Raw genomic sequence first — 27,658 nt, 5'->3', positions numbered from 1 at the left:
TTCAGGCAAGTCCCTTTTTAAAAAGTTTAACAACATTTGTTATTGGGGGGGAAGGGGGAGGGATGCTTCCAGACTCCTGGTTTTAGGATCTTTAGGACAATTGGTGAGGTTTTTTTAAATTCTAATTTGTTTGCTAGGAAGAAACATTATACTGAATTTAAGATAGGCCTTCCCACAAAGTCAGATTAAACCAGAGGGGAGACGACAGCATACAGTACACACCGATTCCAAGTCTAAAGGCCTCTTCTTACAAATAATTTACATAGAGAAAATAGCACAGGTAATTGTGAGCATGCTTCTGAATTCTAAATTGACATATATATTTTTCCCAAATGAAGTGGGAGTGTCTTGTTCAAGTTAGCAGCCTGCACCCACTTGGGACAGTTGGTTGGCTGCAAAATCCATAGCCTCCATGTCTTCCTTGAACATTAGCAGAGCCGTTTCTCTTGTAAAGCGTTGCCCAGTGTCTGCACGCATAATCCTGATTGCTGTCAGAAGATTAATCACAGATAAACTTGGGTTTACTACTGGTAAGAGCCTGCTTCAGTGTATCATGCTTCTTCAATAACCCGAACGGTTTCAAAATTGTTTTCTTTCAGGAATCAACTTAACAATGGGGGGGCGGAAAAAAATAGCAATGCCATCAATTTCAATGGTCATCCTGGCTAGAAAAGAAACAGAATTTCTTAACAGTGTAATTTGATTTGGAACAAATGATGGGCAAAAGGGGAAAAAAAACGGCAGTGTCCGATGTAGAATGGAATCTATCAGGACGGCGTAAGTATTTCAGCTCTAAACAGAATTTTTTGCATTTTTGTTTTGCAGCTTTAAAGAGAAGAGGAGAGTCCAATCCCATGATTCCAGAATCACTTTCCAGGTAACTGCTTCGATGACGGCTTTTACTTCTGATTTTTGCAAGAAATGTGTGTTCTACAGAGTAAGTTGCAAGCGAGCCGTGAATTCTTCAAAAGTTACAAAGCCACAATCGGCCCATTAGACCAACAACACTTCCTAAAAATGAATCTTTCGTGGCCAATCTCTTTAGCTTCTGACAAGTATCGGGATATCGCAGGTGTTAGCTAACTGCTGATTCTAACAGTAGTTCTATCAAGGAAAAGCATAGACCAAATGATGAAAAGAGAGCATCTCTGGTTGAAGCCAATTCATGGTGAGAGAGGTAGAGAGACGGAGAGAGAGACAGAGAGAGAAAGAGAGTTAGAGCTAGCGCGGTAGGTAGGTAGAGAGATGGAGAGAGAGAGAGACAGAGAGAGAGACACAGAGAGAGAGAGTTAGAGTTGGTGCGATAGGTAGGTAGGTAGATAGAGAGATGAAGAGAGAGAGAGAGAGATAGACACACACACACACAGAGACACAGAGACACAGACTCAGAGAGAGAGCTGGTGCGATAGGTAGGTAGGGAGATAGAGAGACAGAGAGAGACAGAGAAAGAGACAGAGAGACTTAGAGAGAGAGTTAAAGCTAGCGCGGTAGATAGGTAGATAGAGAGATGGAGAGAGAGAGACAGAGAGACACAGAGACACAGACTCAGAGAGAGAGTTAGAACTAGTGCGATAAGTAGGTACGTAGGTAGGTAGAGAGAGAGAGAGACAGAGAGACAGACAGATAGAGAGAGACAGAGAAAGACAGAGAGACTCAGAGAGAGAGTTAGAGCTAGCACGATAGGTAGGTAGGTAGATAAGTAGAGAGAGACAGAGAGACACACATACAGAGACAAGAGACACAGAGAGAGCTAGTGTGATAAGTAGGTAGGTAGGTAGATAGGGAGAGAGAGAGAGGGAGAGAGAGAGAGATGGGGAGAGAGAGACACACAGAGAGACACACAGAGACACAGAGACTTTGAACAGTCACTAAATGAACTCTTGTGAGTTGAGGACTACCTGTAGTGTAAGACTGGCCTGGGGAAAGTCTGCTGGCTTTTGCCATCCCTAGCCAGAGAAAGAGGGAAAGGAAAACCAGCTATGCCGGGAACAATGTCTTTGGCTGATGCCAGCCACGCAGCGAGATACAAGCAGTCGCTTTGTTCCGCAGAGGGCTCTGAAGGCTGGTGAATGTCTCCTCTGTGCCACAGAAAGTGGGAGGAGAGTCAGCCTGGGTGCCAGTACAGTAGCTGGAGTCGAACCGCTAAACGTTTTTTTCTGCGTTGAGGAGATGGGGGAGGGTCCCGTGAAATTCCCCAGGGAAAGAGCTAGCCCTAAGTGGGAGAAATCGGGTCCGAAGAGATAGAAAAAAAGCTTTCTGGAGCGCCTGGGACAGATCTCCCCGGAGAGACGCTGCTCCATGTCACAGGAGCATCACCTAGGTTTTCTTGGCGCGCTTCGCTTTGACACACGCCCAAAGGTGTGCAAGAAAGTGCTGAAGAGAGGGGAAAGGTAAGGTGGAAACCCCCAGGTTATTTTTTGCAGGGGATGGGAAACCGGGAAAGGACAACTGGACAGCGGGGTGATGTTTAATATAACCGCGAGGTGATCTCCAGCAGGGGGAAAAGGTATGTTTGCGTACATTGACATGTGGGCTAGTTGATAAGAAAAATCTATTGGCACCTGTTTTTTTGGGGGGGGAGGGGACCGACTTACTTCGCCCGGGATTGCTTGAAGAGAATGTAAAAGCAAGAAACTGGTTTCAACTGGCTCCGATTACCCGAAGGGCTTTTAAATTAAAACTGGCAGGGGAGTTGTCGTGCCGCACTTGGGGGGGGGGGGGGAGGGAAATTGCGTCCAGTTCTGGCCACCGTTTTACAAAACAAAAAAGGCTTCCGACACCCTAGAAAGGGTTGCAGAGCAAAGCAACCAAGATGAGAAGGCATCTGCAAGATTCACCAAACGATGAACGGTTGAGGGAGCCAGGTAAGTCTAGTGTCATGAAGAAAAGGACTTCTGGTACTTGAGGGGCTGTCGCAGAGAAGGTGGGGTGGGGGGCAACCTATTCTACAAAGCTTTGGAGGGCAGTAATGGATGGAAACTTGGAACCAACCTGGCACTAAGGAGAAATTTCCTGGCAGTGAGAACAATTAATTAGAGGAATGCCTTGCCTTCAGAAGTAGGTGCTCCATTTCTGGAGGCGTTCAAGAATGGGCTGTAGAACTGTTTGACAGGGATGGTAGAAGGATGGACCTCTCTTGAGCAGGGACTAGACGGGATCTCCAAAGTGCCTTCCAACCCTGTTATAGCAATAGCACTTAAGACTTGTATACCGCTTCACAGAGCTTCACAGCCTTCTCTAGGCGGTTTGCAGAGTCGGCCTCTTGCCCCCAACAATCTGAGATGGATGGATGGATGGATGGATGGACGGACGAAAGGAAGGAAGGAAGGAAGGAATAGCAATAGCACTTAAGACTTATATACCATTTCACAGAGCTTCACAGCGCTCTCTAAGCCTTTTACAGAGTCAGCCTCTTGCCCCCAACAATCTGAGATGGATGGATGGACGGAAGGAAGGAAGGAAGGAAGGAAGGAAGGAAGGAAGGAAGGAGAGAGAAAAGGAATAGCAGTAGCACTTAAGACTTATATACCGCTTCACAGAGCTTCACAGTCCCCTCTAAGCGGTTTACAGAGTCAACCTTGCCCCCCAACAATCCGAGATGGACGGACGAAAGGAAGGAAGGAAGGAAGGAAGGAAGGAAGGAAGGAAGGAAGGAAGGAAGGAAGGAAGGAAGGAGAAAAGAAATAGCAATAGCACTTAAGAAGGACGAACGGCTGAGTCAACCTTGATGATTATACATCATGCTGTATGCTACGTTCTAAACTGCTATTGTTTTAGTCCTAGTCAATTCTCGCTCCCACCAAACTCCGTGGGCATGAATGTATTTATTTATTTTTGCATCCTTTGCACCATCTCTCATATTCCCTTGTACTAAATTCAGATTACAGATTAACAGAGTCAGAAGGGGCCTTGTGGGTCATCGTGTCCAACCCCACGCCCCTAAAAAAGGAGCGGGGAAAAACAGCCAACATCTCACAAGTCCAATCCAAACTCAGCCAACCCGTCAGGGAGGGTTGAAAATTAAACTCCCCAGGATTTAAAAAACAAAAAGGCAGGAGAGGCATTCTGAGTTTACTTCCATAGTAGCTTTAAAAAAAAAACCCACTAATATTGTTTAAACAAAGCACACTGCTTCTTTCAGACGCTGTTCAGAGTTACTACCTGTTGCATTGCGCCCTGGGGTGGGAAAGGTGGCGAGAGGAGAAGTTACGTAGGAAAGATTTCCACGTTAAAGAGCAAAGTCTGGAAACCCACCTTGAGACATCATGGGTGTGTTATTGCTTCCCCCTCTACCACTGGGGCGTATCAATGATTAACCTGCAGGCTGAAGGGAGAAGCTAGGATGGGCAGAGTGAACGGGTGGAGCTCACACCTGTAGCCCCTCATCAGGCAGGTGAAAGAGTCCCACCCTTTTGGCATTAGACTCCAGCTCCCTCATTTTTAGAAGAAGAAGAAGAAGAAGAACAATACATTCTAATTCAGCGCCGCCCCCCCCCCCACCCGCCCCCCCAAGTCCAACACCCCAGCCAAATCTAAGAGTCCTTATTCCATCCAAGAAAAATGGTCGTCCAATATTTTCTGGATTGGCACACCCTTGAATGGCAGCAACCCCAACTGGGAGACAAACGATTCCACCGATTAATTGTTCTGACTGCCAGGAACTTCCTCCTTAGTTCCTTCTCTCCCCGATAGGCTCCTTCCCTCCGTTACTTCTTGTCCTGCCCTCAGCCGCTCCCTTCTCTCTGGCAAAGCCCCTCAGGTACCGGAAGATGCTTTGGGTAAAAAGGACTCTGTGTTCCCAAAGGTTCGGCACAGTGTGTGCGCTTGCGTTCCCGTACATCGCTCTGTTCGCCGACGGCGTTTACTTTGAACGGTCATTAAGCAAACTGCTGTACGTCGAGGGCTACCTGTGTACCTAAGGAGCCACATGAGATCTGACAAGCATTCGCAAAGAAACACCGTTCAGAGGTTACATAACTAGGACCTAGTTATTTGCGGGATCGTATCCTACCCCATACATCCCTGCGACCAATTCGCTCTCACAGAGAGGGACTCCTCCGGGTGCCGTCCACTAGGCAGTGCCAGAGGGCGGCGTCCAGGAGTAGGGCCTTCTCTGTGATGGGCCCAGCCCTCTGGAACGACCTCCACCCAGATATTAGGACAACGACTGATCTCCGCTCCTTCCACACGAAACTCAAGACCCACCTGTTCCAACTAGCTGGCCTGGCTTAATTAGAACTCTCTAACCTCCCTGGCAATTTTAAACTGTAAATTTAAATCTTTGGGGTATTTTAACTGTTTTAATTGTTGTAATTTTATTGTTATTTATCTTAACTTTGTGGCTTTTATTTCTATTTGAATTGTTAAATGTTGATGTATTTACCTCCTCCATGCCACACGCCTATATATTTGATTGTACGTCGCCCCAAGTCCCTTCACTGAGAGGGCGCGACTGATAAATCGAATAAATAAATAAATAATTATCCAGGCTGATGCCTCTGCAAAAGCCAGTCATGGGTTTTCTCCTTCAACCCAAGCAAAAAGAGCCAAGGTGGATAGCAACTTAACACGGCCAATAGAAGTTAGGGAGGCAGAGTCCTTGACCATGAGAGAACCCAATTGATTACAGATTACAGCAGGGGTGGATTGCATGACTGCTAGTGCGGCGCGCAAAAAATGCGATTTCCACGTGGAAACAAGCGGTCTTCTCGTTCTTTTCCTGAATCAGAGCAGTCAGTTTTGCCATTTCGGCCATCGACTTCTGCAACCCTTCTTCCAAAGTAGGTATCAAAGTGCCTTTCCATCAGAATGGGATTCTTCTCTTGGACCTTGCCCTTGAGCTTCCTGTTCCTGTGGCAAGGGCATGTGTTCTATTCGTTGCTGTCAGACTCCCAGGGGGTTATGCAGGGGTCATAGCTGATGTTGTCTGAGCTCCCAGGTTTGGTTGAAACTTGGAGGGTGATGCAATGTCCCCAGGTAGTTGTGTCTGCTGCTAGCTAATCCTTTTATGTCCTGGAGGGTCATGTCTTAATCCCATCACCGTGGAGCTGAAGGTCTGTCTTGTAGATAGGCTGGGCCAGCCCTGCTCAAAGGGCACCCAATATCTGCAGGGGGCAGGGAGCTGCTTGAGAAACAGGTTTCTCCTTTACTCATCCAGGGAAATGTAATATTTGGTCTTGTTAATATTTCCTAGAATATTTTAATATTTCTTAGAATAGAAAGTAGGGACGCGGTGGCTCAGTGCCTGAGACGCTGAGCTTGTCGATCAGAAAGGTCGGCAGTTCGGTGGTTCAAACCGCCGCATAACGGGGCGAGCTCCCGTGACTTTTCCCAGCTTCTGCCAACCTAGCCATTTAAAAACACGTAAAAAATGCAAGTAGAAAAACAGGAGCCACCTTTGGTGGGAAGGTCACAGCGTTCCTTGCGCCTTCTGCGTTGAGCCAGGCCGGGCCACGTGACCACGGAGACGTCTTTGGACAGCGCCGGCTCTTTGGCTCTGAAACGGAGATGAGCACCGCCCTCTAGAGCCAGGAACGACGAGCACAGATGTTCGAGGGGAACTTTTACCTTTAGAATACATTATTCTTCTAGGAGAGGTGTGGGTTCTCCCTTTCTACACTGCCAAAGACCCTGGAGGAAAGAATGTGAGCTGTTTCAGAGTTTCCGATAGACCTTTTCTTTGGCCAGTCCAGAAAGAAACAAGAAGCGCCCCTCTCACCATTGAGTTTCGTCTCTTCGTCGCCAGTTTGTATCAGGTTCCTCCCAAGTTCCGTAGCATCTCCTGCGGACGGAGGTCAGTCGGAGACAGAAGCGGTGGTGTTGAATGTCAAGGGAGGAATAAAGGCGTCTTGTTCTCCATTCAGGATCTATTTACAATTTCCATTCATTATTCATCATGGAGGAGAATTCTCAGCTGTATCAAACCGGCACTCGCAAGACAAAAAGCCCACCCACCCGCTTCCCCCAGGAGGTCTTGGCCAATGTGGACATAGGCCAGATGGCAAGACGGTCATTCCTGAGAGCTCAGGCTTCCTCTGCACTACAGAAGCATTCAGATTTTTTGGAACGCCGTGTAATAAATCTACCGAGCGTATTTGCTGACTCTCGTATTTTTGAGCATGGTAGGCTTGGAAGTTGCTTCAGTAGGCAGATCAGAGCAATCAACTAGTGAGACAAACAGCGTTAGAAGAGTGTTAGAAACACCAGAGAGTGACACACAACAAACCACACTGCAGCTTTCCCTAAAGTGATATATTCGATGTCAGCTTCTCTACACACCATCCTCCAGTCCCCTAATCATCTTTGTTGATGGTTTTATTTTATTCTTGTTCGGACCAAGGGTTCCCGAGAGCATGAAGCAAACTCCTGGTCCCGACAAAAGATTAATGTACTGTGAATTCTGCTCGTTCACCTCCAGCAAAGTCTTTCAAGGGAGGATTTACAGTCACAGACCTTATCTGGCTTGGAGAGCTGCCAAGCTGATATCTGCAGAACTTGGCAAGGAGTCTCAGAGAGTCACGAACCAATGAAGCGAACTAATTGTCTCCTGCAAACTCCACTCCCCTGTCGCTCCTCTTTTATTCCCTCTGGGAGGGGCCATTCATCGTCCACCTTTGGCCTTACTCCCAAGTCGACCCCTGTTCTTTAGCTCTTCCCTTCGTCTGGCAGCTCTGCGCATGCACACACTGGGAACAGGCTCCAGCTGTTCTTCTGCCCCATTGATGTCTGACTCTGAAGGCAGCTGATAACTGGCATACGGCTCTGGCCCCCTCTCTGCCTCCGACACAGAGACCTCATCAGAGCCTCCCCCAGACTCCAGGACTGGCCCAGGTTCTTCCCCAACTGTCTAAATCTTCTGCCAGCTCCGCTAATGGGCCGCAACAGGTTCAACAAAATTCAGTGGCGGCCAAGGAAAAGGAAGAGAAGAAATTGGAAAATGGGAAGCAACTCAAAAGGATATTTCAGCTGGGATGGAGAGGAAAGTCGTTTTTAATAAGCCTTTTCATGACGAAAAGAAAGCTGCAATTGGAAAATAAGAATGCTTCCCTTCTTAGCTAGGGAAACCATTGGTGATATGTAGCAATGAATGCCAAACTCCACGGAAGAGAAATAAGCTGGATCTTTCTCATTTATAGGTTTGCAATTATTTAGTAAGGGTACTATGGACAAATAAACTACCAATTATTTGGCTCCTAGAACGGATTAAAAATGGATTGCTCCCACAAAGTAATTGTCAGGGTTCCGACGGATGCCCTAATTAAATCATGAGCCTCAAGCCAAGCTTCAAAAGAAATCCGGTTATTTATTAGGAGCAACATATCCGCACGTACCCAAGTGAAACCAACTCTGACCCCACGTAATTTACGGCCCAACTATGACCCTGTTTCCCCTCCCCCCTCCGCCCAGGGTGTGTGTCATAAATCACATTCTCCAATGGAGCTGGGCTGTAGAGATAAACTTCTTCTCGGGCTGCTGCAGATAACCTGGGAGACAGCCTTGAGAAAGGTATGCCTGGAATGTGCTTCTGTTTGTCATTAGTGTCCCATTCCCCCTTCCTATGGCAACTTGAGAGCGGGCCAGGAATCCTTTGCAAGTTAGCAGTAATGATCTCTCAGCAGAAGTTCATATGCTTTGGGATGATGGATTAGTAAAATAGAACAGAATAGAATAACAGAGTGGGAAGGGACCTTGGAGGTCTTCTAGTCCAACCCCCCGCTTAGGCAGGAAACCCTACACCGCTTCAGACAAATGTTGTCTGAACTGTTCCAGTGTTGGAGCATTCACAACTTCTGGAGGCAAGTTGTTCCACCGATTAATTGTTCTCACGGTCAGGAAACTCCTTCTTAGTTCCATGAGTGCTATGAGTTATGAGTTATGGTTGGCCAAATTGAGAAAAGCAAGAGAAAACAATGTGATAGATTATTAAAGCATTGTTCTTGTTGAAAGAATAAAAGATTCTCATGGGGGGACGGGGGGGGGGGCGACTGTCCTGTGTCTTGTCGATGGATGAAAGGACGTTGCGCTTGTCTTTAGATTCCGTTAGGTACGGGTCTAGGGGATTACCAAATAATTGGGTGCCACTGAATGGGGAGGCTGCTAGGCGCCGCTTGGTACGGACATCCGCCTGCCATCTTCGTTTTCTTCTTTCACGTCTTCGTTGTCCATTGTGAGTCTACAGAGCCTGCTGGCTGAGAAGACTTCACGATTTGTTTTGTTCGCAGTAATAATGAGTAGAAAGCGGATGGGGTTGTGGGTATTTCAAGAAATGTCGGACAGCAATTTGTGCAAAATTGCAATAGGTTTCGCTTCCTGGGCCAGAGGTTGGACTACTAGGACAATGGGTCTCAACCTTCCTTTAATACAGTTCCTCCCAGCCGTAAAATTATTTTATGCTTTCTGTATTTTTTTGAAAATAGGTGTTTTCCGATGGTCTTATGCGACCCCTGTGAAAGGGTCGTTCGACCCCCAAAGGGGTCCCGTCCCACAGGTTGAGAACCACTGGATTAGGAGATCTCCAAGACCCCTTCCGGCTCTATGATTCAAGGAGGGAGGGAGGGAGGGGGGGGAAGGAAGGAAGGAAGGAAGGAAGGAAGGAAGGAAGGAAGGAAGGAAGGGACAATGAGAGGGAGGGAGGGAGGAAGGAACAATGGGAGAGAAGGAGGGAGGGACAATGGGAGGGAGGAAGGAAGGAAGATGAGAAAAGGAAAAAGAGAAGAAAGAAGAAGGAAGGGGAAAGCTTTCAAGAAAAGACCTTTAAAGTCCCTTCCAACCCTATGATTCTACGCATTTCTATTTTGGGGAGCAATTTTACTACTTCAAATTCTAACTTTCTAGCGCAGAACATTTTGGGGAAGATGAGGACAATACGGCCTGTTCTATTTTGTTTGCCCTGTTTTTCGGGGGGGGGGGGGGGGGGAGAGAAGGCCATTTTATGTTGCGGTTGCTTTTGTTTCTGGGCTATTGTTTTTTTCTTTCCGAAGGGGGATTTTCTTATAGGACGCAGATGTATTCCAGGCTCAAAATAAACACCAGGAAGTTAGGTCACCTGCTCCATGAGTCCTGCCCTCGGTTGCAAATTGGGAAGAGTTACAGAACTTCTAGCTATTATCACCATCCCTTTGATCTGATTTCAAAGATATTCTGTGTATGTATGTATGTATGTATGTATGTATGTATGTATGTATGTATTTATTTGTATTACAACCCCTGGTATGCCCAAATATGGGAGGGAGCTCACTACTCCCCCTTTCTGTCCTTCGGCTCATTACAGAAGACCATCCAGGCAGAAAACCATATTTTTATTTTTAATGTTGCCTTTGCTATGTTTGTGTTGTATTTGTGCTGATAAATAAATAAAGGGAGACGATATATATATATTTTGGACCAGGGTCTGTGAACAGAAAGTGCCGTATGTTGAAAACCTTCTTCCTTTCGCCTTCCCCAACCTCTGTTCTCCACCAGCGCCTCCCGGTTGATGGGATGGGTCCCCTCTGCACCTCTGCAGGCCTGCCGTGACCCACGCCAGCCCTGTACTCTGGCAGGCCCTGGAGACAAATGTCCTTGGCCTGCCACAGAGGACAACCTCTTGCTGCAATGCAGTTGCTCTCCTGCACTCTCTGGGTCTTGCAAATCAGCCGTTATTCCCTGCTCGGTTCCTCTGGATTCCTGGGTTGGCTGGAGGCAGGTGCCAGGTGCCTTTTATTACTCTCTCTCTCTCTCTCTCTCTCTCTCTCTTCTTGGCTGCAAAGCAGACGACGCGGGGCGCAGGCTGCCCAAGTGTGCAAGCACACAGGTAATCTCTGCTTAGTGAGACTCTCTCCTTCCTTTTCCCCTTCCTGGGAAGACTCTGATGTGGTTGCGGGGTGGGTGGGATGAGGATGATGGGAGACCCTGCACGACAAATGCTTAAGCGGCAAAGTCAGCTAAAAGATGTAGGTATATGCTGTCAGGCCTGCAGCGGTTCCTTTAAGAATCTTTGGCCATCCACACTCTCTCTGTCTAGCTTCATCTTTAGTATGCCTTTTCATGAATTGGGGGTGGAGGGGGATAGCAAGGGGTAGAATGTGTTGTTTCCAAAAGAAAAAATTCCTTTCTACAAGCGCAAGGTTATTCTTTGTCTCCGCACCTCGACGCCTGACCGGAACCAGGGGGTGGGTGGGGGGGTGCAGATGCCAGCGTGGAAGAAGAAGATTGGACCATGTGATGGATTGGTGGGTGGGGGACGAGAGCGTGAACTTTCAACTAGGTGGGAATCCCAGGTAACCTCCAGGACTGGGACCCCCACAGTTGGTGGCCAACATGTCTGCCTTATTAAATTGGAACTTTAGCGATAGCTCTGGCGTGGGCTCTGATTTAATTCTGCATGACATTTGGATCGCTGACACACGCGCCACCGCTTTCTCTCTCCAGATGAAACTATTCATCAGACAATCCACCTCCCTGCTCAGCCCTCGCTCCCCTTCCACCTGCAGGAGTTCGGATGACGGACAGGTTAGCTTCACCTTGACACCTTTCAATCATCCTTCGCCGTCCGTCATTCCATCCACTGCAGCGATCCAGGAAAAGAATCCACCCGATTAGACGTTCTCCGTTTGTGATTTTGTGTTTGCTCTGACGAGCCAAACGTTCCCGGGCTTGCTTGCTTACCTGCCAAACACCTGTCTCATCCTTTCCGTAACTCTCTGATTACCTGTACGATGTATAAGGAAAACCTCTGCACGGTTTAGCTGCTGGGACTCCTGACCGAGCAGCTGTCAGCCAGTTTCTAAGCTGCTATGAATCCAGAATGCTTGTATTTTGCATGGGGGCCGGGCTGGAAGACCTCCAAGGTCCCCTTTTCCGGCTGTCGTTCTGATTTTCTTTTGCGTTAGGGATTTGTCGAGCGAAGGAACCGACCGGCGTTTTCTCCCGCTTCTTCTTTCAGACGATCATGATGTTGCCCCAAAGGAAGAACTGGAAGTCCATGGGCAAAGGCCTCGTCCTGGGAACGCTTCTCACCAGCTTCATGCTGCTTCTCTACTCCTACGCGGTCCCACCCTTGCAAGTCAGCATGACAGAGTGAGTAAATCTGGCGTATGCGGGACGAGGGGGGAAGCCTGGCATTTTCCTTTCAGGACAGGGGGAGGCGGCAACTCACAGCTCAGGAGCCCCATGTGGCTCTTCCATCCCTCTGCTGCGGCTCCCTGTCACTCAAAATATTTGTCACAACCGCCATCTTTGCAAGACATTACACTTCTTTTACATATCTGTTGTGATTCTTTCATCTGTACACGTAAATCTTATATAACTATAAGTATATGTATATATACATTTATATTATTTCATGCGTCTTTTTTCTCCATTCTATATATAACAACCTTTATGTACATTTGACTCGTTTTATATCCATTTCCTATTTGCTACAGTCTATTTCGTAATTCTACCATTTATTCATTTTCCGGTTTTGTAGTTATTTTTTCATTTCTTGATCTTTCTTCTTTTCTTTTTTGCTTTCCTACTTCCCCCCCCCCACCCCTTTCTCTAGCCAATTATACCATAAATCCCATATTTTTCTTTATCTTTTAATTATTTATTTTCATTACCTCTCCCTCTGAGGGATTTTTTTTTCCATTTTCCAATTTTGTGCAAATACAATTCTAGCTGCAGTTATCACATGGATAATTAAACATAACATTTTCTTTACAAAACACCGTCTCGTTCCTAAGGCCAACCAAAATGGCCAGGTCCCTGTGACTAACGGCGGCTTTCAACCTTAGTGACAGGGACCGGAGGCCAAGGGCAGGCGTAGAACCTTTGCCAAGCAGAGATGAGAAAGGTTTAGAGATGGTATTCAGCAGGTTCTGACCAGTTCTGGAGAACCGGTAGCAGAAATTTTGAGTAGTTCAGAGAACCGACATATACCACCTCTGGCTGGCCTCGCCCCCATCTATTCTCTGCCTGCTGAGTCCCAGCTGATCGGGAGGAAATGGGGATTTTGCAGTAACCTTCACCTGGAGTGGGGAGGGAATGGGGATTTTACAGTATCCTTCCCCTGCCACTCCCACCAAGCCACTCCCACAGAACCGGTAGCAAAAAAATTTGAATCCCACCATTGGAAAGCTTGTGATGATGTCTCCTGAATTCAGGAAAAAAAACAACCTCATTTATTTTTCCTCATTTTTTTTTCCCCCCTCCACCCAGGATTCCCATCCCTTATTCGTGCTCGTCCTACCGCACCCGGGCCCGGCTCTCGGCTTCAGGGAACAGCACCCAAGGTTTCCCAGGAGAAAAATGCCTCCCCAGGCTCAACATCATGTTCATGAAGACTCATAAAACAGCCAGCAGCACCCTCCTCAATATCCTCTTCCGTTTCGGGGAGAAGCACCGTCTCAAGTTCGCCTTCCCCAACGGACGGAGCGATTTCTACTACCCGTCTTTCTTCGACCGCAACCAGGTGAAAAACTACCAGCCCGGCGTCTGCTTCAACATCATCTGCAACCACATGCGCTTCCAGTACGAGGAGGTGCGCAAGTTGCTGCCGGCAGACGCCGTCTTCGTGACGGTGCTGCGGGATCCGGCCTACCTCTTTGAGTCTTCTTTCCATTACTTTTGGGGGGTCATCCCGTTGACCTGGAAGGTGTTGGGTGATGACAAGCTGGCTGAATTCCTGAGGGACCCTTGGCATTACTACGACCCAAAAGGGTACAATGCGCACTACCTCCGGAATCTCCTTTTCTTCGACTTGGGCTATGACAACAACCTGGACCCCAACAGCCCGCTGATCGAACAGTACATACGCGAGATCGACCGGCGTTTTCATCTGGTGATGCTCCTGGAGTACTTCGACGAGTCTCTGGTGCTCCTGAAGGATCTGCTGTGTTGGGAGCTGGAAGACATTCTCTACTTCAAGCTCAACGCCCGCAAAGGCTCCACCGTCTCACGGCTGACCGATGACCTCTACCAAAAAGCCACGGCGTGGAACCTCCTGGACGGCAAGCTCTACCAGCACTTCAATGCCACCTTCTGGCGCAAAGTCAAAGCCTACGGCACCGCCAGGATGGCGAGGGACGTCGCCCGGCTGAACGAAGAGAACGAGAAGATGAAGAGCATCTGCATTGACGGCGGTCGCCCCGTGGATGCCAACGCCATCCAGGAATCGGCCATGCAGCCCTGGCAGCCCGTGGGCGAGAAATCCATCCTGGGCTACAACTTGAAAAAAAAGATTCACAAAAAACACCGGAAACTTTGCCGCAAAATGCTGACCCCCGAGATCCAATACCTGTCGGACCTCGGGGTCAACCTGTGGATTACGAAGCTATGGAGCTGGGTGAGGGTGTTTTTGAAGTGGTAAAGGAGAGTTGGGGTGAGCACCTCTTCTCTCCGCTGTTTTGGTTCGTTCCCTTTCCATTCTTCTCCTTCTACCGGTTGGTCAGGCACACGCCGAACTCACTTTGTGGCCAACGACTAAAGTAGGAACGAACTCGAGGATAAAGGGTTCCCAAGGGTGAGATTTTTTTTAAAAAGGGTGGGAAATGGGTGACCAAGGCTTGTAAGCAAGGTAGGGAAGAAAAGGTGCTGTACTATGACTCAATTTTTGGCTGGACCGTCGGGAAGAAGAAAGTAAAACGGACGCCAGTGGCTGTCACATCCTCTTCACCAACCTGCATTCCGGGCCTCGGCTGTTTTAACATCCCAAATGAGGACAGTAAACACCAAACCAAGAAACTCCCACCACTCTCCATTTGGCCACCCTCATTCCCCTCTCGTAGTCAAACTCTCACGGACCGCAATCGTCACAAGTGTACAGGAGAAGTGAGTTTGGCAGATTAGGAAAGAGGATCCGTGCTGGTACATCGTTTCTTTCTCTTTGTGAGTAGCAGGACGGGATGCCCGTTTCCCAGAGGCGAATCGAACAGATATTTCGACCGAACTAGGGTAAAGAGCGAGAACTTTGGAGCAGTACCGCCAGAGTTCCTTGTACCTTGAGCAGATTCTGCCCTAAAAGCCTAACGCCGTTGCCTCTTGAGTACTGCGATTCTCCGCTGACATTTTGGAGCACCGAATAACTAGTTTCCAGGAGGCTTTGCAGACGGAGAGAGAAACTGAGCGCTTCCTCTGGCCTCACCGTTTCAGGTTTTATAGCGCCCGCGCGAAATTTGTATTTACAGTGAGTTACGGTGAGTTGTGAATGTGTATTTCTGTAACCCGTGCATACATAAATCCCCCCCATTTGAACCACAGTGGTATTTTGTCTGCTTGCCTTTACTATGTGCTCTGGGAGCAGTGCTGGGCATGTTGCCGCTTGCATAAATTGGGAGATGAGCTTATTCTTCCCTGGGCGCCCCGAATCCGTCTTCTGTTTTAAAATTGCACAGAAACAGGGTGTTAAGAGGCAAGGAAAAGAATGGGATTTGCACAAAATCACAGCATTCTGGACAGTCCATTCCAGTCAATGAACGCCAACCTAAGTCACTTTCTTACAATTCCAGGGAAACTGAGGCAGTGGAGCATGGGCAGCAGATCAATAAAAGGGAGAGGATTGGCCAGGAAATCTGTTTTTTTTTTCCCCACAACCTTCTCCTTTAATTGCCTTCGGTGCTTACAGATAGTTGAATTGGAGTCGCCTTACGGATTTCTGAATTACACTGTGATGGAAACTGGATTTATCTTGCACCAAGTACTCTGTGTGCGTGGTTTCCTCCAGCGAAGGTGGCTTATAAAAGCATGTTTTTATTTTTGCTCAGTAGTTAGTCATAAGTGAGTTTCTTTTTTCTTTTCTTTTTTAAGGTTTTTATTATTATTTTTTAACTGCACATTTTTACATATTTTATGAACAGAGGGTTGTCGGGATCAATCCTCTCCTATACATCATCCCTTTTACATCCTCTCTCTGTTTCCAATGTCAGCCGTATTATTCTCTTTCCATATTTTTTATCCTGAACTTATTCTCTTCTTAGTGCATAAACAGTATCACTTATCGCCCTTCATTTCTAATCCCTTACAATAACACCAACTCCATTGCTAAATATGTTTCTCCCATTCTCCATCCCACTCTTCAACGTCTCATCTTCGTCTCTTCATTCAAATTATCTTCAAAGTTAAACCGAATCGCCATTTCACATTTCATCTGTTGGTCTTGTTTTGCTGTAAGCAATACACGTCTTCAAAATTAATTTTTACCTAAATAACATTTCACGTAGTTAACTATCCACAATTAATAATGTTGGTATGATCCCCTTACGTCTTAATTAACTATCCACCATTAATAATATTAATGCAATTCCCTTTAATCCAATATGCATCTTATTTCCCTTCTTCCTCCTGTAATGTGAGTTTCTTTATGCATTCTCTCGAACGTTCTCAGCAAACGGGCTGAAAAAATGAATTGCCTGCTGAAAAACCCCAAACATTCACACGTCACTGACCAAAATCCAATCAATGCAAACTGTTCTAAAACAAAAGGAGAAAACAGAAGTCTTCATGCTGAGCATTTCTGGGGTCTCAAACCCCATCCTTGTGGGAACAAGTTGTGATGATAAGCAGGGGAGTTGCAAATGCTATCAAAAGATATTTTCGGTGGCCACAGAATGCTTGGATCTCTCTCTCTCTCTCTCTCTCTCTCTCTCTCTCTCCCCCTCCCTCCCTCCCTCCCTCCCTCTCTCTCTCTCTCTCTCTCTCTCTCTCTTTCTCTGTGTTTGTACATGCTTGACGAAATAAATAAAATAAATAAAATAAACAATGTTTTTAAAAAGTATATTGTATCTCAATAAAGTCAACTTCTGGTCTTCCTGTGGAATCCCTTCTTCTGCCCTGCAGAGCTATCCAGCTGGCCCAGTGTGGTGCGTTATCCGAACCAATCTGGCTTGCTGGGCAAACCATGATTAAAACTATCCCAGCTGTTACAGACCTTCCATGGATAGCTATGAGATCAACCCAACTTTACTGCCTTGGCTAAAGATATCTCAGGCTATGCATTCTTCAAAAATGATCCCAAAGAAGTCTTTTGATAATGTGGACTCACGACAGTAAAAGCATCCGTTGACTCAACCCATAAACCTTTTTGTGAGAATATAATAGAATGTAGAAATAGAATAGAATAGAATAGAATAGAATAGAAAGACTAGAATGTAGATGAAGAAGTCTCCGTGGTCATGTGGCCGGCATGACTCAATGCCGAAGGCGGAACGCCGTTACTTTCCCACCAAAGGTGGTTCCTATTTTCCTACTTGCATTTTTTTACATGCTTTCGAACTGCTAGGTTGGCAGAAGCTGGGACAAGTCACGGGAGCTCACTCTGTTATGCGGCGCTGGGGATTCGAACCGCCGAACTGCCAACCTTTCTGACCGACAAGCTCGGCGTCTTACCCACCGAGCCAATTCTAACATCTAGCACATATATATCATTCTGACCATTAATGGTTAATTAAAACCCCGGCTTGTCAAACCAACGTTGACTGGGGTTCGCATATCACACTAACTAAGCCAGGGGGGGGTCTCCCAACTTGGCAACTTTAAGCCCTGAGGACTTCAAGTCCCAGAATTCCCCACCCTTCCTTTACCTTTCTAAATGCTTCAAGCCGTTTCTATTACAGCAACATCAGTCTAATTGTCAAATTAAGGGTTTCCCCCCACCCCAGTTTTGAGTACCTGTCACCCTTTTTCTGATCAGCCTCTTTGCTGCCCCCCCCCTCCAGCCCAAAAGAGACAAGTTTGGGCCTTCAGCTTGGTCCCTTCTTCTAGAAAATGCGAAGACCAGGTTGGATCTCCAGCAGCTGTGGGTCTCTGGGTGGAGCTTCTCTCTGGAGAGGACATAAAGAGATGCTGAAGAAACAACGCCTGGATTCCTTCTTCTGTGTTGTGAGTGGAGGGCCAGCAAGATGGGACCTCAGAGGACCATTTCAACACTCTTGGTCTGGATGCTGCTGGAAGCCACCACAGCCCAATGGGGTAACCATGGTTTTCTTTAGGTCAAAGTTGAGTTAGGAGGAAGTGGTTGGTTGGAGGTTCTCTCCCATGGGAGAACAAGGCTTCTTTCTGAATTGGAGAAAGATGGGGTGGGATGGAAAGACATTTTCGCTGCCCCGTTCTTCTGATGGAGTGTTAAGGAGGAACGCTCCTCATGGGCAATTCTTGGAATTGTCCATGATGAGCCATAAATTTTGCTTTGGGTGTCTTGTGTGACCTCACCTAGCTGGCCTGGTTAGTCTGTGGTTTAGCATGCCTTGAAAAGCTTTTTAAAAACCTGGATTAATGGAATAAACTGGTTTTAGTCAATTTGGTTGGTTTTAATTATAAGCATGTGTGGCAAATGATCAGGAGTAGTAGAATAACAGAGTTGGAAGGGACCTTGGAGGTCTTCTAGTCCAACCCCCTGCCTAGGTAGGAAACCCTATACCGTTTCAGACAAATGGCTATCCAACATCTTCTTAAAGACTTCCAGTGTTGGGGCATTCACAACTTCTGGAGGCAACTTCTGTTCCACTGATTCATCGTTCTCACTGTCAGGAAATTTCTCCTCTGTTCTAAGTTGCTTGTCTCCTTGATTAGTTCCCACCCATTGCTTCTTCTTCTACCCTCAGGTGCCTTGGAGAATAGCTTGACTCCCTCTTCTTTGTGGCAACCCCTGAGATATTGGAAGACTGCTATCATGTCTCCCCTAGTCCTTCTTTGCATTAAACTAGACATCCCCAGTTTCATTAAACCAGTGGTTGACTTTACATTTTAAACTAAGCCATACTTTCCAAATGCTATTAATTTGCAGTTCAACCATGGTTTATTGAATTAACTCCAGTGGTTAGCTTCATAATACATGTGAGAGAAAGCTTTCCTTGAGTCCAGTTTGAAATCTAATGACTACATGGACAAAAAAAATGTTTTAAAGTCCCTCTCCCTTCAAAACAAAGTCTAACCTAGACCTCTGGACTTAGCCTCCCACCCAAATTTTAACCAGACCTCCTCCTGCTTATCTCCCAAGTTTAGACAAGATTCGCTAAGTACTTTAACCTGCCAATGGAAACCATAAACCAACCCACACATGGGCTGGAGGTGCAGCAGCTAAGTTGCAAACTAACTATGTGGATTCTACAACGCCAATCCTGATGTATCGCCATCTCTTGAATTAAACAGAACTGTAATGCCGCCGTTGGTTTAGTTTGTGAATTGCAACTTCCTGCAATATCCATCCAGAACAAAGGAAGGGACCCTCCACCCACCCACCCACCCACCCCTTTTGCTTTCAGACCAAAATGTAAACTCTCTTTCAAGCTGGACTTTAGACAATCATTTTATTGTCACTTTAAAGCCACACTAATTGACGTACAAGCAGCAAGCAGCTTTCAAAGGGTCACCATCTCCAATATACACTACATAAACATGACAAAACCTGCGAGTTTACCAGACAGATGGCCTAGGGCAGCGGTCACCAACTGGTGGTCCACGCGAAAATTTTGGTGGTCTTCGGAAAAAATTATTTGCGTTTTTTATATTGCACTAAATCAGGGGTCCTCAAACTGCAGCCCCTGGGACGGATACGTGCAATGAACGCTTGTGTTGCTGCAGAGAGTCTCCCCCTTCGGGGTCTTTTTGTGTGGGTCGGAGGGGGGGCAGAAATTCTGACTTGGGGTCTGCTTCGGCCTCCTGGTGGGGGGCTTTGGGCGAAGGCTGGAGGGAAGCGTCGCTGGTGGGGAAGAGCCAGAGGGCCTCGTTCCAGTGGGACTGCATCATGGCCTGGAACTGGCCGACCATCTCAGCCCGCTGAGCCTCCAGGTGCCGGTACCTGGCCTTGCAATCCCTCAGGTCTTCCCTCTGCTTGGAAAGCCTATGCTCCTAGTCCTCAGTGAAGTGCTTCTGCTGAGCCTCCTTCTCAATCACATCCAATTTGAACTGAGCTGTTTTGCCAACTCTTTCTCCTGGGGGCTGCTTAGCTCCAGAAACTGCTCCCTGTTGGGGCCCTAAGGAGCCCGGGAGGACAGGTGAGGAGTGGCAGGTAAAGGCTGGTGAGATGCCCCTTGATGTAAGTGACATTGAGTTGGCCACACCCACCTAGTCACATGCCCACCTGGCCACCCCCACCCAGCCAATCATTCGACAGATCCTACTAGTGGTCTGCAGGATTTGAAATTATGAATTTAATGGTTCCTGAGGTCCGAAAGGTTGGTGACCTCTGGCCTAGGGAACCAAAAGTTGTTACAGAATCTGGAAGTCCGGGTAGAAACACTTCAAAACCTCCTCCCATGTACATGTCTGGGTAGATTCCTGAGTGACCACAACTATAACACAACATGTGTTGCCTTCTGCTTAGGATGTCTTTTTGGCTTCCTGGGATGGATTACGTTCTGGGATTTCCTGACGTTCTCCATCCAGGCTCATGAGCCATAAGTTCTGTCTCCATCAGAATGGATCATTCTCTTCCCTACAGCCCCTGCAAACTCCGTGACCTACAAATGCAACAGGACCAGTGTCCACCTGGCTGTCAAAATGGACCTGTGGGGCAGCGGCCTCAAGTTGGACCCAAAGTTTCTATACCTGGGCAGCTGCCCTTCTTCACATGTGAACAACGCCTTGGGCTTCTTCCATTTCCAGTATTCGTTCAAGGAATGTCACTTCGCCCGACTGGTAAGGGACGTTAAGATTTTCCCTTGAAGTCCAGAGTGGGGATTTGGGGAAAGTTGGTCCCAAAAAGGAAAGGCCCAAGCATGGCACGAATATCCTTCGCCCCATCCTAAGAGAAGAGAAACACTATTTTGGGGCAAAGGGAAAGTTGAGACCGTGCTGGCTGGGAAATTCTGGGAATTGAAGTCCAACCACTTGAAAGTTACCAATGCCGGTTCAGCAAATATCCTGACATTCACATACAATTCTGGTTCTTGCAGACATCTGGCCTTATGACCGAGTACACAAGCCACTTGGTGTACAGGCCAGGATCCAGACATGACAGCCCCTTCACAGAGAGGATTAACTGTACAACCTATGAGTAAGTGCTGAGTTTGCAGAATTGTACTCAAGGAGTAATGGATGGGATGCTGGGCAGCAGAGCTGATCTGGAAGAAATTATTCCCTATGTTCTTTTTCAGAAATGGCTTAACCAAGTTGCTGCTGCTATCCAGTCGTATCTTTTCTCCTTTGCAAATCTTAATTTCAGGAAGTTGTGGATCAATCAAAGTGCTGGGACTTATTGCTGATATGTAATTTTTATGCAACGACGACAGTAGTCTTCAGCCAGTATATGGCAGTGTTTACAAGTTTGGATCTATGGGATGTACATACCCTTTTGTTCTAAGAAAAGTTTCCTGTTACAGTTACAGTTTAAAAAAAGTTGTGCAGTAAAGCACATGGTGATTGTACTTTTTGTTTGCTCTGTGCTGCTGTATATAAACAGAATCTCTAACAAAAAGAAACCGTAAAATGCAAAATGTTGGAATTGATTTCTTTTTTTGAATAAATCACAATTGGCAAGGTTCACTGAAAATGAACGCTAAAATTCTGGGAGTTGAAGTCCACAAGGTTTAAAGTTGCTAAAGTTAGAGAGCCGTGTGTTAGAATACCCAGAGTTCTAGCATTTTGGGGGCTGCCTGTTTGCTGAGCTGGTCAACTTTGAAAGGCTGATGTGTCCAGGAAACCCCTGATCAGTTCATGCTCTGATGGACAAATCTTTTTCCCCCCTGCCTTCTAGGACACAACGCCCAACTCCTGCCCAAGTCACAGGATCTGGCCTTCTTTCTGCTTCCAGTGGACTGATGTTCCAAGGGACATTTATGAATGGTAAGCAGAAATGTATTTAATTACTTATTGATTGAACCCCAGAAGTGACTCTGGGCAGCGTATCACAAATAAAACTACTTTACAACCATGATAATTAAAAACAATCATTAAAATGCAATCATTACTAACAGAATAACAGAGTTGGAAGGGACCTTGGAGGTCTTCTAGTCCAACCCCCTGCTCAAGCAGGAGACCTTGGACCATTTCAGGTAAACAGCTCTCCAATCTCTTGTTAAAAACCTACAGTGATGGAGCTTAACAATTATTTTTTTAAAAATTTTTTAAGACGATTTAAAAAGTAACAGTACGTGCCATTAAATAAACTTGACTTTTGACTCCCTGCATATATTCTAAATTTTGTAACCCCTCGGATTCACCTATGTATAAGTTGGGCAGCTATATAAATGGGTTCGAACAGTAAATTGAAACCTGTTGCTGAGCTTGTCGATCAGTTCGGCGGTTTGAATCCCTAGCGCCACATAACAGGGTGAGCTCCCGTGACTTGTCCCAGCTTCTGCCAGCCTAGCAGTTCGAAAGCCCGTAAAAAATGCAGGTAGAAAAATAGGAGCCACCTTTGGTGGGAAGGGAACCGTGTTCCGTGCGCCTTCGGCATTGAGTCATGCTGGCCACATGACCACGGAGACGTCTTCGGACAGCGCTGGCTTTTCGGCTTTCAAATGGAGATGAGCACTGCCCCCTAGAGTCGGGAACGACTAGCACCTATGTGTGAGGGGAGCCTTTACCGTTACTTATTCCCTTGTTTTTTCTTCCACTGCAGAGGATTTCAGTGGCCCTTCAGATCTGTCGGTCTTTCTCTTGGGATCACAGATTCATATCGAATTTGCAGTCCAACAATTCTTCCATCAACCACTGCGGCTCTTTGTGGACGAATGCGTCGCCGTCGATGCGGCCGAGCTGGGCAGGTCCTTCAGAAATTACACCGTTATTGCCAACCATGGGTGAGTTCCTTCTAGAAGCTTCTTCTTTTTTGGCTGGCAGCAATACAAATGAGGCATTCCAATGCTCCAGATTCGTTTGCTGAATCCTGGTTGGTTGAGTGAGCCATTGGTTGAGTTTGCATTTCAGGCTATCTCAAATTTTAACCGATTAACAGAGTTGGAAGGAACCTTGGAGGTCATCTAGCCCAACCCCCCCACCCAAGCAGGAGATCCTACACCATTTATGACAGGTGGCAGTCCAGTCTCTTCTTGAAAGCCTCCAGTGATGAAACTCCCACAACTTCTGAATAACAGAATAATAACAGAATAATAGAGGTGGAAGGGACCTTGTAGATCATCTAGTCCAACAACCCCCCCCCCCTTTAAGACTTGTGGACTTCAACTCCCAGAATTCCTCCTCCAGTCATGTTGACTCAGGAACTCTGGCATTTGAAGTGCACAAGTCTTAAAGCTGTCAAGTTACAAGACCCTTGCACCCCTAACCCTTTAGAAAAAAAAAACCCACTAGGGGTGTTCAAACTTGACAGCTTTAAGACTTGTGGACTTCAACTCCCAGAATTCCTCCTCCAGTCATGTTGACTCAGGAACTCTGGCATTGAAGCATGCAAGTCTTAAAGCTGTCAAGTTACAAGACCCTTGCACCCCTAACCCTTTAGAAAAAAAACCCACTAGGGGTGTTCAAACTTGACAGCTTTAAGACTTGTGGACTTCAACTCCCAGAATTCCTCCTCTCGCTCTTCCCTGGGCGGACGGACGGGGGGAGGGAGCTGGAACCGGTTCTAAACAGCACGGTAGATTGGTGGAACTTCTTCTATAGAAGAGGTTAGAACTGGCAGGAACCCACCTCTGCTATGGAGTAAAGTAGGACTTAACTACAAAATAGCTGAGGGTTGAGGATGTACCTGAGTGATCCCTCATCCTGCAGAGATAAAAAAATATATGATTTGTTAAGCTAAGGTCCCCCACTGATTTTTTCTGGCATTACAGCAACCTGAGACGCTGCCTATAAGACGGATTTCCGCAAAGGAGCTTGAATTACCGATGGACTTTTCTCCCCTTGCTTTTATTTATTTTTTTGGTGACAGGTGCCTGCTGGACAGCAAGTTTGCGAATTCGCGATTCCTCCCTCGACACGCTCCCGACGTGCTCCATCTTTCTCTGCAGGCCTTTGAATTTGCGGGGATGAACACCGACGTAAGGAACTGATTAAGATGGCTCACCTCAGGCTTCCTCCTTTTGCAGTAGCTCGAGATTTGCACGTGCCTTGAGATGTTTTTCTGAGCAGTGATGAGGACTAGGAACTTGAGCTGGGCAAAATTGAGGTTTGCTCCTCATGGTGTGTCCGGAGCTATTCCTGAAGGACATGACCACATCCGTTATGTAAGAGGAGGAGACGCCCATGGCAGAGCCTGTTTTCTGCACCCAATTCAATCAATTCAATTCAACCCAGTATTATTGTTATTTTACCTTTATTTTTCTTTTATCTTTCTATCTTTTCTTATTTTTATTTATTTTATCCTTTAATTTTTATTTATCTAATTTTTATTTTATCTTTATTTTTTATTTTGTCTTTATTTATTTATTATTTTATCTTTATTTTTTATTTAACCTTTTCTTGTTTTTATTTACTTTTTTATTTTGTTTTTATTTATCTAATTCTTATTTTTTCTTTATTTTTCTCTTTATTTTATTGTTCTACCTTTTCTCGTTTTTTTATTTTATTTTTTATTCTTTTATTTATCCAATTTTTATTTTATCTTTATTTTACCGTTTAGTTTTTGTCTCTTTTATCTTTTGTTTTTCTTTACTTTTTATTCTTTTGTTTCTAGTTATCTAATTTTTATTTTATCTTTATTTCTTATTTTATCTTTATTTTGTATCTTATTTGTTTTAATTTTTGATTGCTTTCGTCTTTTCCTGCTTTTATTAATTTTTTTATTCTTTTATTTTTATTTGGATTTCAGATTTACCTGCATTGCCACATCCTTGTCTGGGAACCAGCAGTGATGACTAATCCCACCAGGAAGGCTTGTTCCTTTAACAGGGATACAAACAGGTAAAAGGTGTGATAGGAAGAAAAAGGAAGGAAGGAAGGAAGGAAGGAAGGAAGGAAGGAAGGAAGGAAGGAAGGAAGGAAGGACGGACCGCTGTGGTACAGTGGAGAGTCTGCAGTATTGCAAGATAATTCTGCCGACTGCCAGGAGTTTGATCCTGACGGGGCTCAAGGTTATTGACTCAGCCTTCCATCCTTCCAAGGTGGGTAAAAGGAGGACCCAGATTGTTGGGGGCAAAATGCTGACTCTGTAAACCGCTTAGAGAGGTCTGGAAAGCATTGTGAGGCGGTCTATAAGTTGGAGTGCTGTTGCTATTGCTAAGGAGGAGGCGCAGCGAGCGAGGGCCTTGTCACAGGGGTGGCTTGAGTTATTCACCGCCAACCAAAATCTTTGGGATCTGAAATGGTCTCCTCTCTTGCAGTTGGAAGGTTCTGGATGGGACGGCCAATGAGGTCTGCAAGTGCTGTGACTCGGTGTGTGAAACTGCTGGGTCTCGTCACAAGAGAGATGTAAAAGGTACTTTCCCCCTTCCCTTCCCTTTGTTATGGCCCGCCGATGGACTGCCGAGGTGGCAGCAGAGTCGGACAGTGAGGAGGGTTGGGGAGGAACATGGACCAGTCTTGGGGGCTGAGGAGGGCTCTGTGTCGGAGGCAGAGAGGGAGCTAGACAGCAGTGAAGCAGAAGAACAGCTGGAGCCTGTTCCCAGTGTGCGTATGCGCAGAGCTGCCAGAAGACAAGAACAACTAAGAAAGGAGAGTCGACTTAAGAGTGAAGCCACACCTTGGAGGTGGATTGGCTCCTCCTAGAAGAACTAAAAGAGGAGTGAACAGGGAGGGGGCTTTTGCAGGAAACAATTCGTTCCTTCGGTCGTGTCAAGAGTGGAAAGTTCGGTTTGTGACTATAAGAGACCCTGTGCCAAGTTTTGCCTTGTTCTGCATTGGGAAACTAGTTATTTGGCAGCTCCCCGAGCGAGATAAGGTTCGTGCGGACAAACATTCCTCGGAAAGACTGTTTGCTAAAGCTTTGCTGACTGTGGATGAAAGGAATTCACATTTCGCGTAAATGAAAGGGGTTTTGTCGGGACCAAGACTTCGCTTCTTGCTTTTGAAGGAAGTCTGGGTCAGATCACCTTGTTCAATTTCAGATCCGGCTCCAGAAGTCGATCCGTTGCAATCTAACTGGTTGGTGGTCGGTCGCTGGATAGTTAGGCGATCTGCACCCAGGAGGGGAAACTCTAAGTGGGGTTCCAATCACACCCTCCTCGTGGAGAGCCATCAAGGCAAGGTGAGTCAGGAGCTATCAATGTGGGTGCTTTGGAAAATAGCTTCAGCCCACCCCCTCCTCTCTGTGGGAGCCCCTCAAATACTGGAAACCTGCTCTCCTGTCTCCCCTGGTCCTTCTCTTCACTAGACTAGCCATGCCCAGTTCCTGCAACCGTTCTTCGTATGTTTTAGTCTCCAGTCCCCTCATCATCTTAGTTGCTCTTCTCTGCACTCTTTCTAGAGTCTCAACCTCTTTTTTTATAGTATGGTAACCAAATTATCTCTTTCTGGTTAGTTGACGTTAGCTTAGGTTGTGTGAATCCAGCCATTGTGGTCTAGAAGCTATGAGTTATGACATATGAACACGGGCAAAGCTTAGCCAACGGTGGCTTATTCCACAACTGTTTAAATAAAGCATTATTTATCCAGTTTATTCAATCGAATAATTTATTCAATGATTCCTTGTTCAATTTAATCACGTCTCCCCTTCTTTTGGCAGGAGGGAAGCCAACTCTGATGCCACCCAATGTGGGCATCCTCCTTCCCGCAATCACTGCGATCGCCATTCTCACCTTTGGCCCTCTGCTTTTACAACACTTTTCAGAAAATACTGGGCCTACCCAGCAGGGATGTTGTTCTCAGAAGCTGGACAATGCTGACCAGGATGGTGGCTGTATCTACGCTGCTAGGAACAGACTAAATTAAAAGCAATTGAAATGGCTTTGCTTGGGTTGACGAGACTCTTTTGAGGTAGAAGACCAGACAAGCTGCCAACACAACAGGGCAGGGACAAAGTTTGGGTTCAAACTTTGGAGTCTAAGCGAGATGGGCTTTGGACCCCCCTCTTGAGCATGGGGCCACACACTTCCTTCTCTTCCTTCCTTCCTTCCAGGACTCCCAAGTTTTGTTTAGTGCAGGTATAACACGCCAGGTGAGACTGAAGTTGTTGAGCCTTTCAAAACTTTTAGTGAGACTGACGTTTTGAGCCTTTTTCACGCTTGAACTTTTTCAGGGGTCTTTAGACATTGATTGGGGTCCTCCACAGTGGTGAAATTCAAACGTTTTCCCTACCGGTTCTGTGGGCGTGGTTTGGCGGTCATGTGACTGGGCGGGACGTCTTCAAAAAAAAAAACATAGCAAGAAAGTCCAGTTGCCTCTTGAAAAACCACATCTGGGATTTAAATCACCAAGGTCGATAAACATGGCTCTACCAGGTCAGCTTCCTAACCCCCCCAAACCAATGATAAGTCACATCTGCAGGTGACTGAGCTATAAAACCATCATGGTTTATTTAGTGCATACAAGGGTTCAAAGCTTTGTTGACAAATTAAACCGAAACACAGCCTCAGCTCTGTTGACGGGCCCACGTTGGTTTATTCAATTTTATGACTCGGTTTTACACTCCAAACAACACATGGAAATCCAGCTATTGGGTGCGCATGGAACATAAATCGTTTGTTTGCTTAAGTTGTGCTTTGGTATGCTGTATGAAGGCGACTGTACTGCTAACATGTTGGTGAGCCCAACCAGTAAATCATAGCTTAGTGCATTATGTAAAGGCAGCCAAAGGTTCCCCTTGCACATATGTGCTAGTCGTTTCTGACTCTAGGGGGCGGTGCTCATCTCCGTTTCAAAGCCGAAGAGC

At 46.4% G+C, this 27,658-nt stretch overlaps 2 protein-coding genes across 7 annotated transcripts; both read left to right on the top strand.

Annotated features, from left to right (window-relative positions):
• Positions 1–217: 217 nt before the first annotated feature.
• Positions 218–16,752, top strand: GAL3ST1 (galactose-3-O-sulfotransferase 1). 6 transcript variants are annotated; one of them, XM_081966540.1, is made up of 4 exons: positions 218–280; positions 826–877; positions 11,924–12,057; positions 13,180–16,752. In XM_081966540.1, the coding sequence occupies exons 3-4, from the start codon at positions 11,930–11,932 to the stop codon at positions 14,327–14,329; spliced, it is 1,278 nt and encodes a 425-aa protein (XP_081822666.1). In that variant the 5' UTR covers positions 218–280; positions 826–877; positions 11,924–11,929; the 3' UTR covers positions 14,330–16,752. The 6 variants fall into 6 exon arrangements, with proteins under 6 accessions (XP_081822666.1, XP_081822667.1, XP_081822669.1 ...); XM_081966541.1 differs by lacking the exon at positions 218–280 and adding an exon at positions 401–530; XM_081966543.1 differs by lacking the exons at positions 218–280; positions 826–877 and adding an exon at positions 2,314–2,390.
• A 1,016-nt stretch (positions 16,753–17,768) lies between these two features.
• On the top strand, positions 17,769–26,734 carry LOC309399297 (zona pellucida sperm-binding protein 3-like). The gene is made up of 10 exons (XM_081967003.1): positions 17,769–17,925; positions 20,396–20,592; positions 20,850–20,950; positions 21,650–21,738; positions 22,517–22,697; positions 23,783–23,891; positions 24,662–24,753; positions 25,173–25,267; positions 25,896–26,035; positions 26,513–26,734. Exons 1-10 carry the CDS (start codon positions 17,856–17,858, stop codon positions 26,528–26,530), a joined length of 1,092 nt encoding a protein of 363 aa, XP_081823129.1. The 5' UTR covers positions 17,769–17,855; the 3' UTR covers positions 26,531–26,734.
• The last annotated feature ends 924 nt before the right edge of the window (positions 26,735–27,658 follow it).

This window comes from Natrix helvetica (assembly GCF_964273705.1).
Source record: "Natrix helvetica genome assembly, chromosome: 14".
NCBI classification, from domain to species: Eukaryota; Metazoa; Chordata; class Lepidosauria; order Squamata; family Natricidae; genus Natrix; species Natrix helvetica.
Note: the sequence above shows the minus strand (reverse complement) of the source record. Positions and strands in the feature narration are given on the sequence as shown.

Bases quoted from the DNA above. Each gene is read 5' to 3' on its own strand.
- GAL3ST1 (XM_081966540.1), top strand. From the start codon at position 11,930: ATGATGTTGCCCCAAAGGAAGAACTGGAAGTCCATGGGCAAAGGCCTC. The intron at 12,058-13,179 runs GTGAGTAAATCT...CCCTCCACCCAG, and splicing joins TTGCAAGTCAGCATGACAGA to GATTCCCATCCCTTATTCGT.
- LOC309399297 (XM_081967003.1), top strand. From the start codon at position 17,856: ATGGGACCTCAGAGGACCATTTCAACACTCTTGGTCTGGATGCTGCTG. The intron at 17,926-20,395 runs GTAACCATGGTT...TCTTCCCTACAG, and splicing joins AGCCACCACAGCCCAATGGG to CCCCTGCAAACTCCGTGACC. The intron at 25,268-25,895 runs GTACTTTCCCCC...GTTCAATTTCAG, and splicing joins TCACAAGAGAGATGTAAAAG to ATCCGGCTCCAGAAGTCGAT.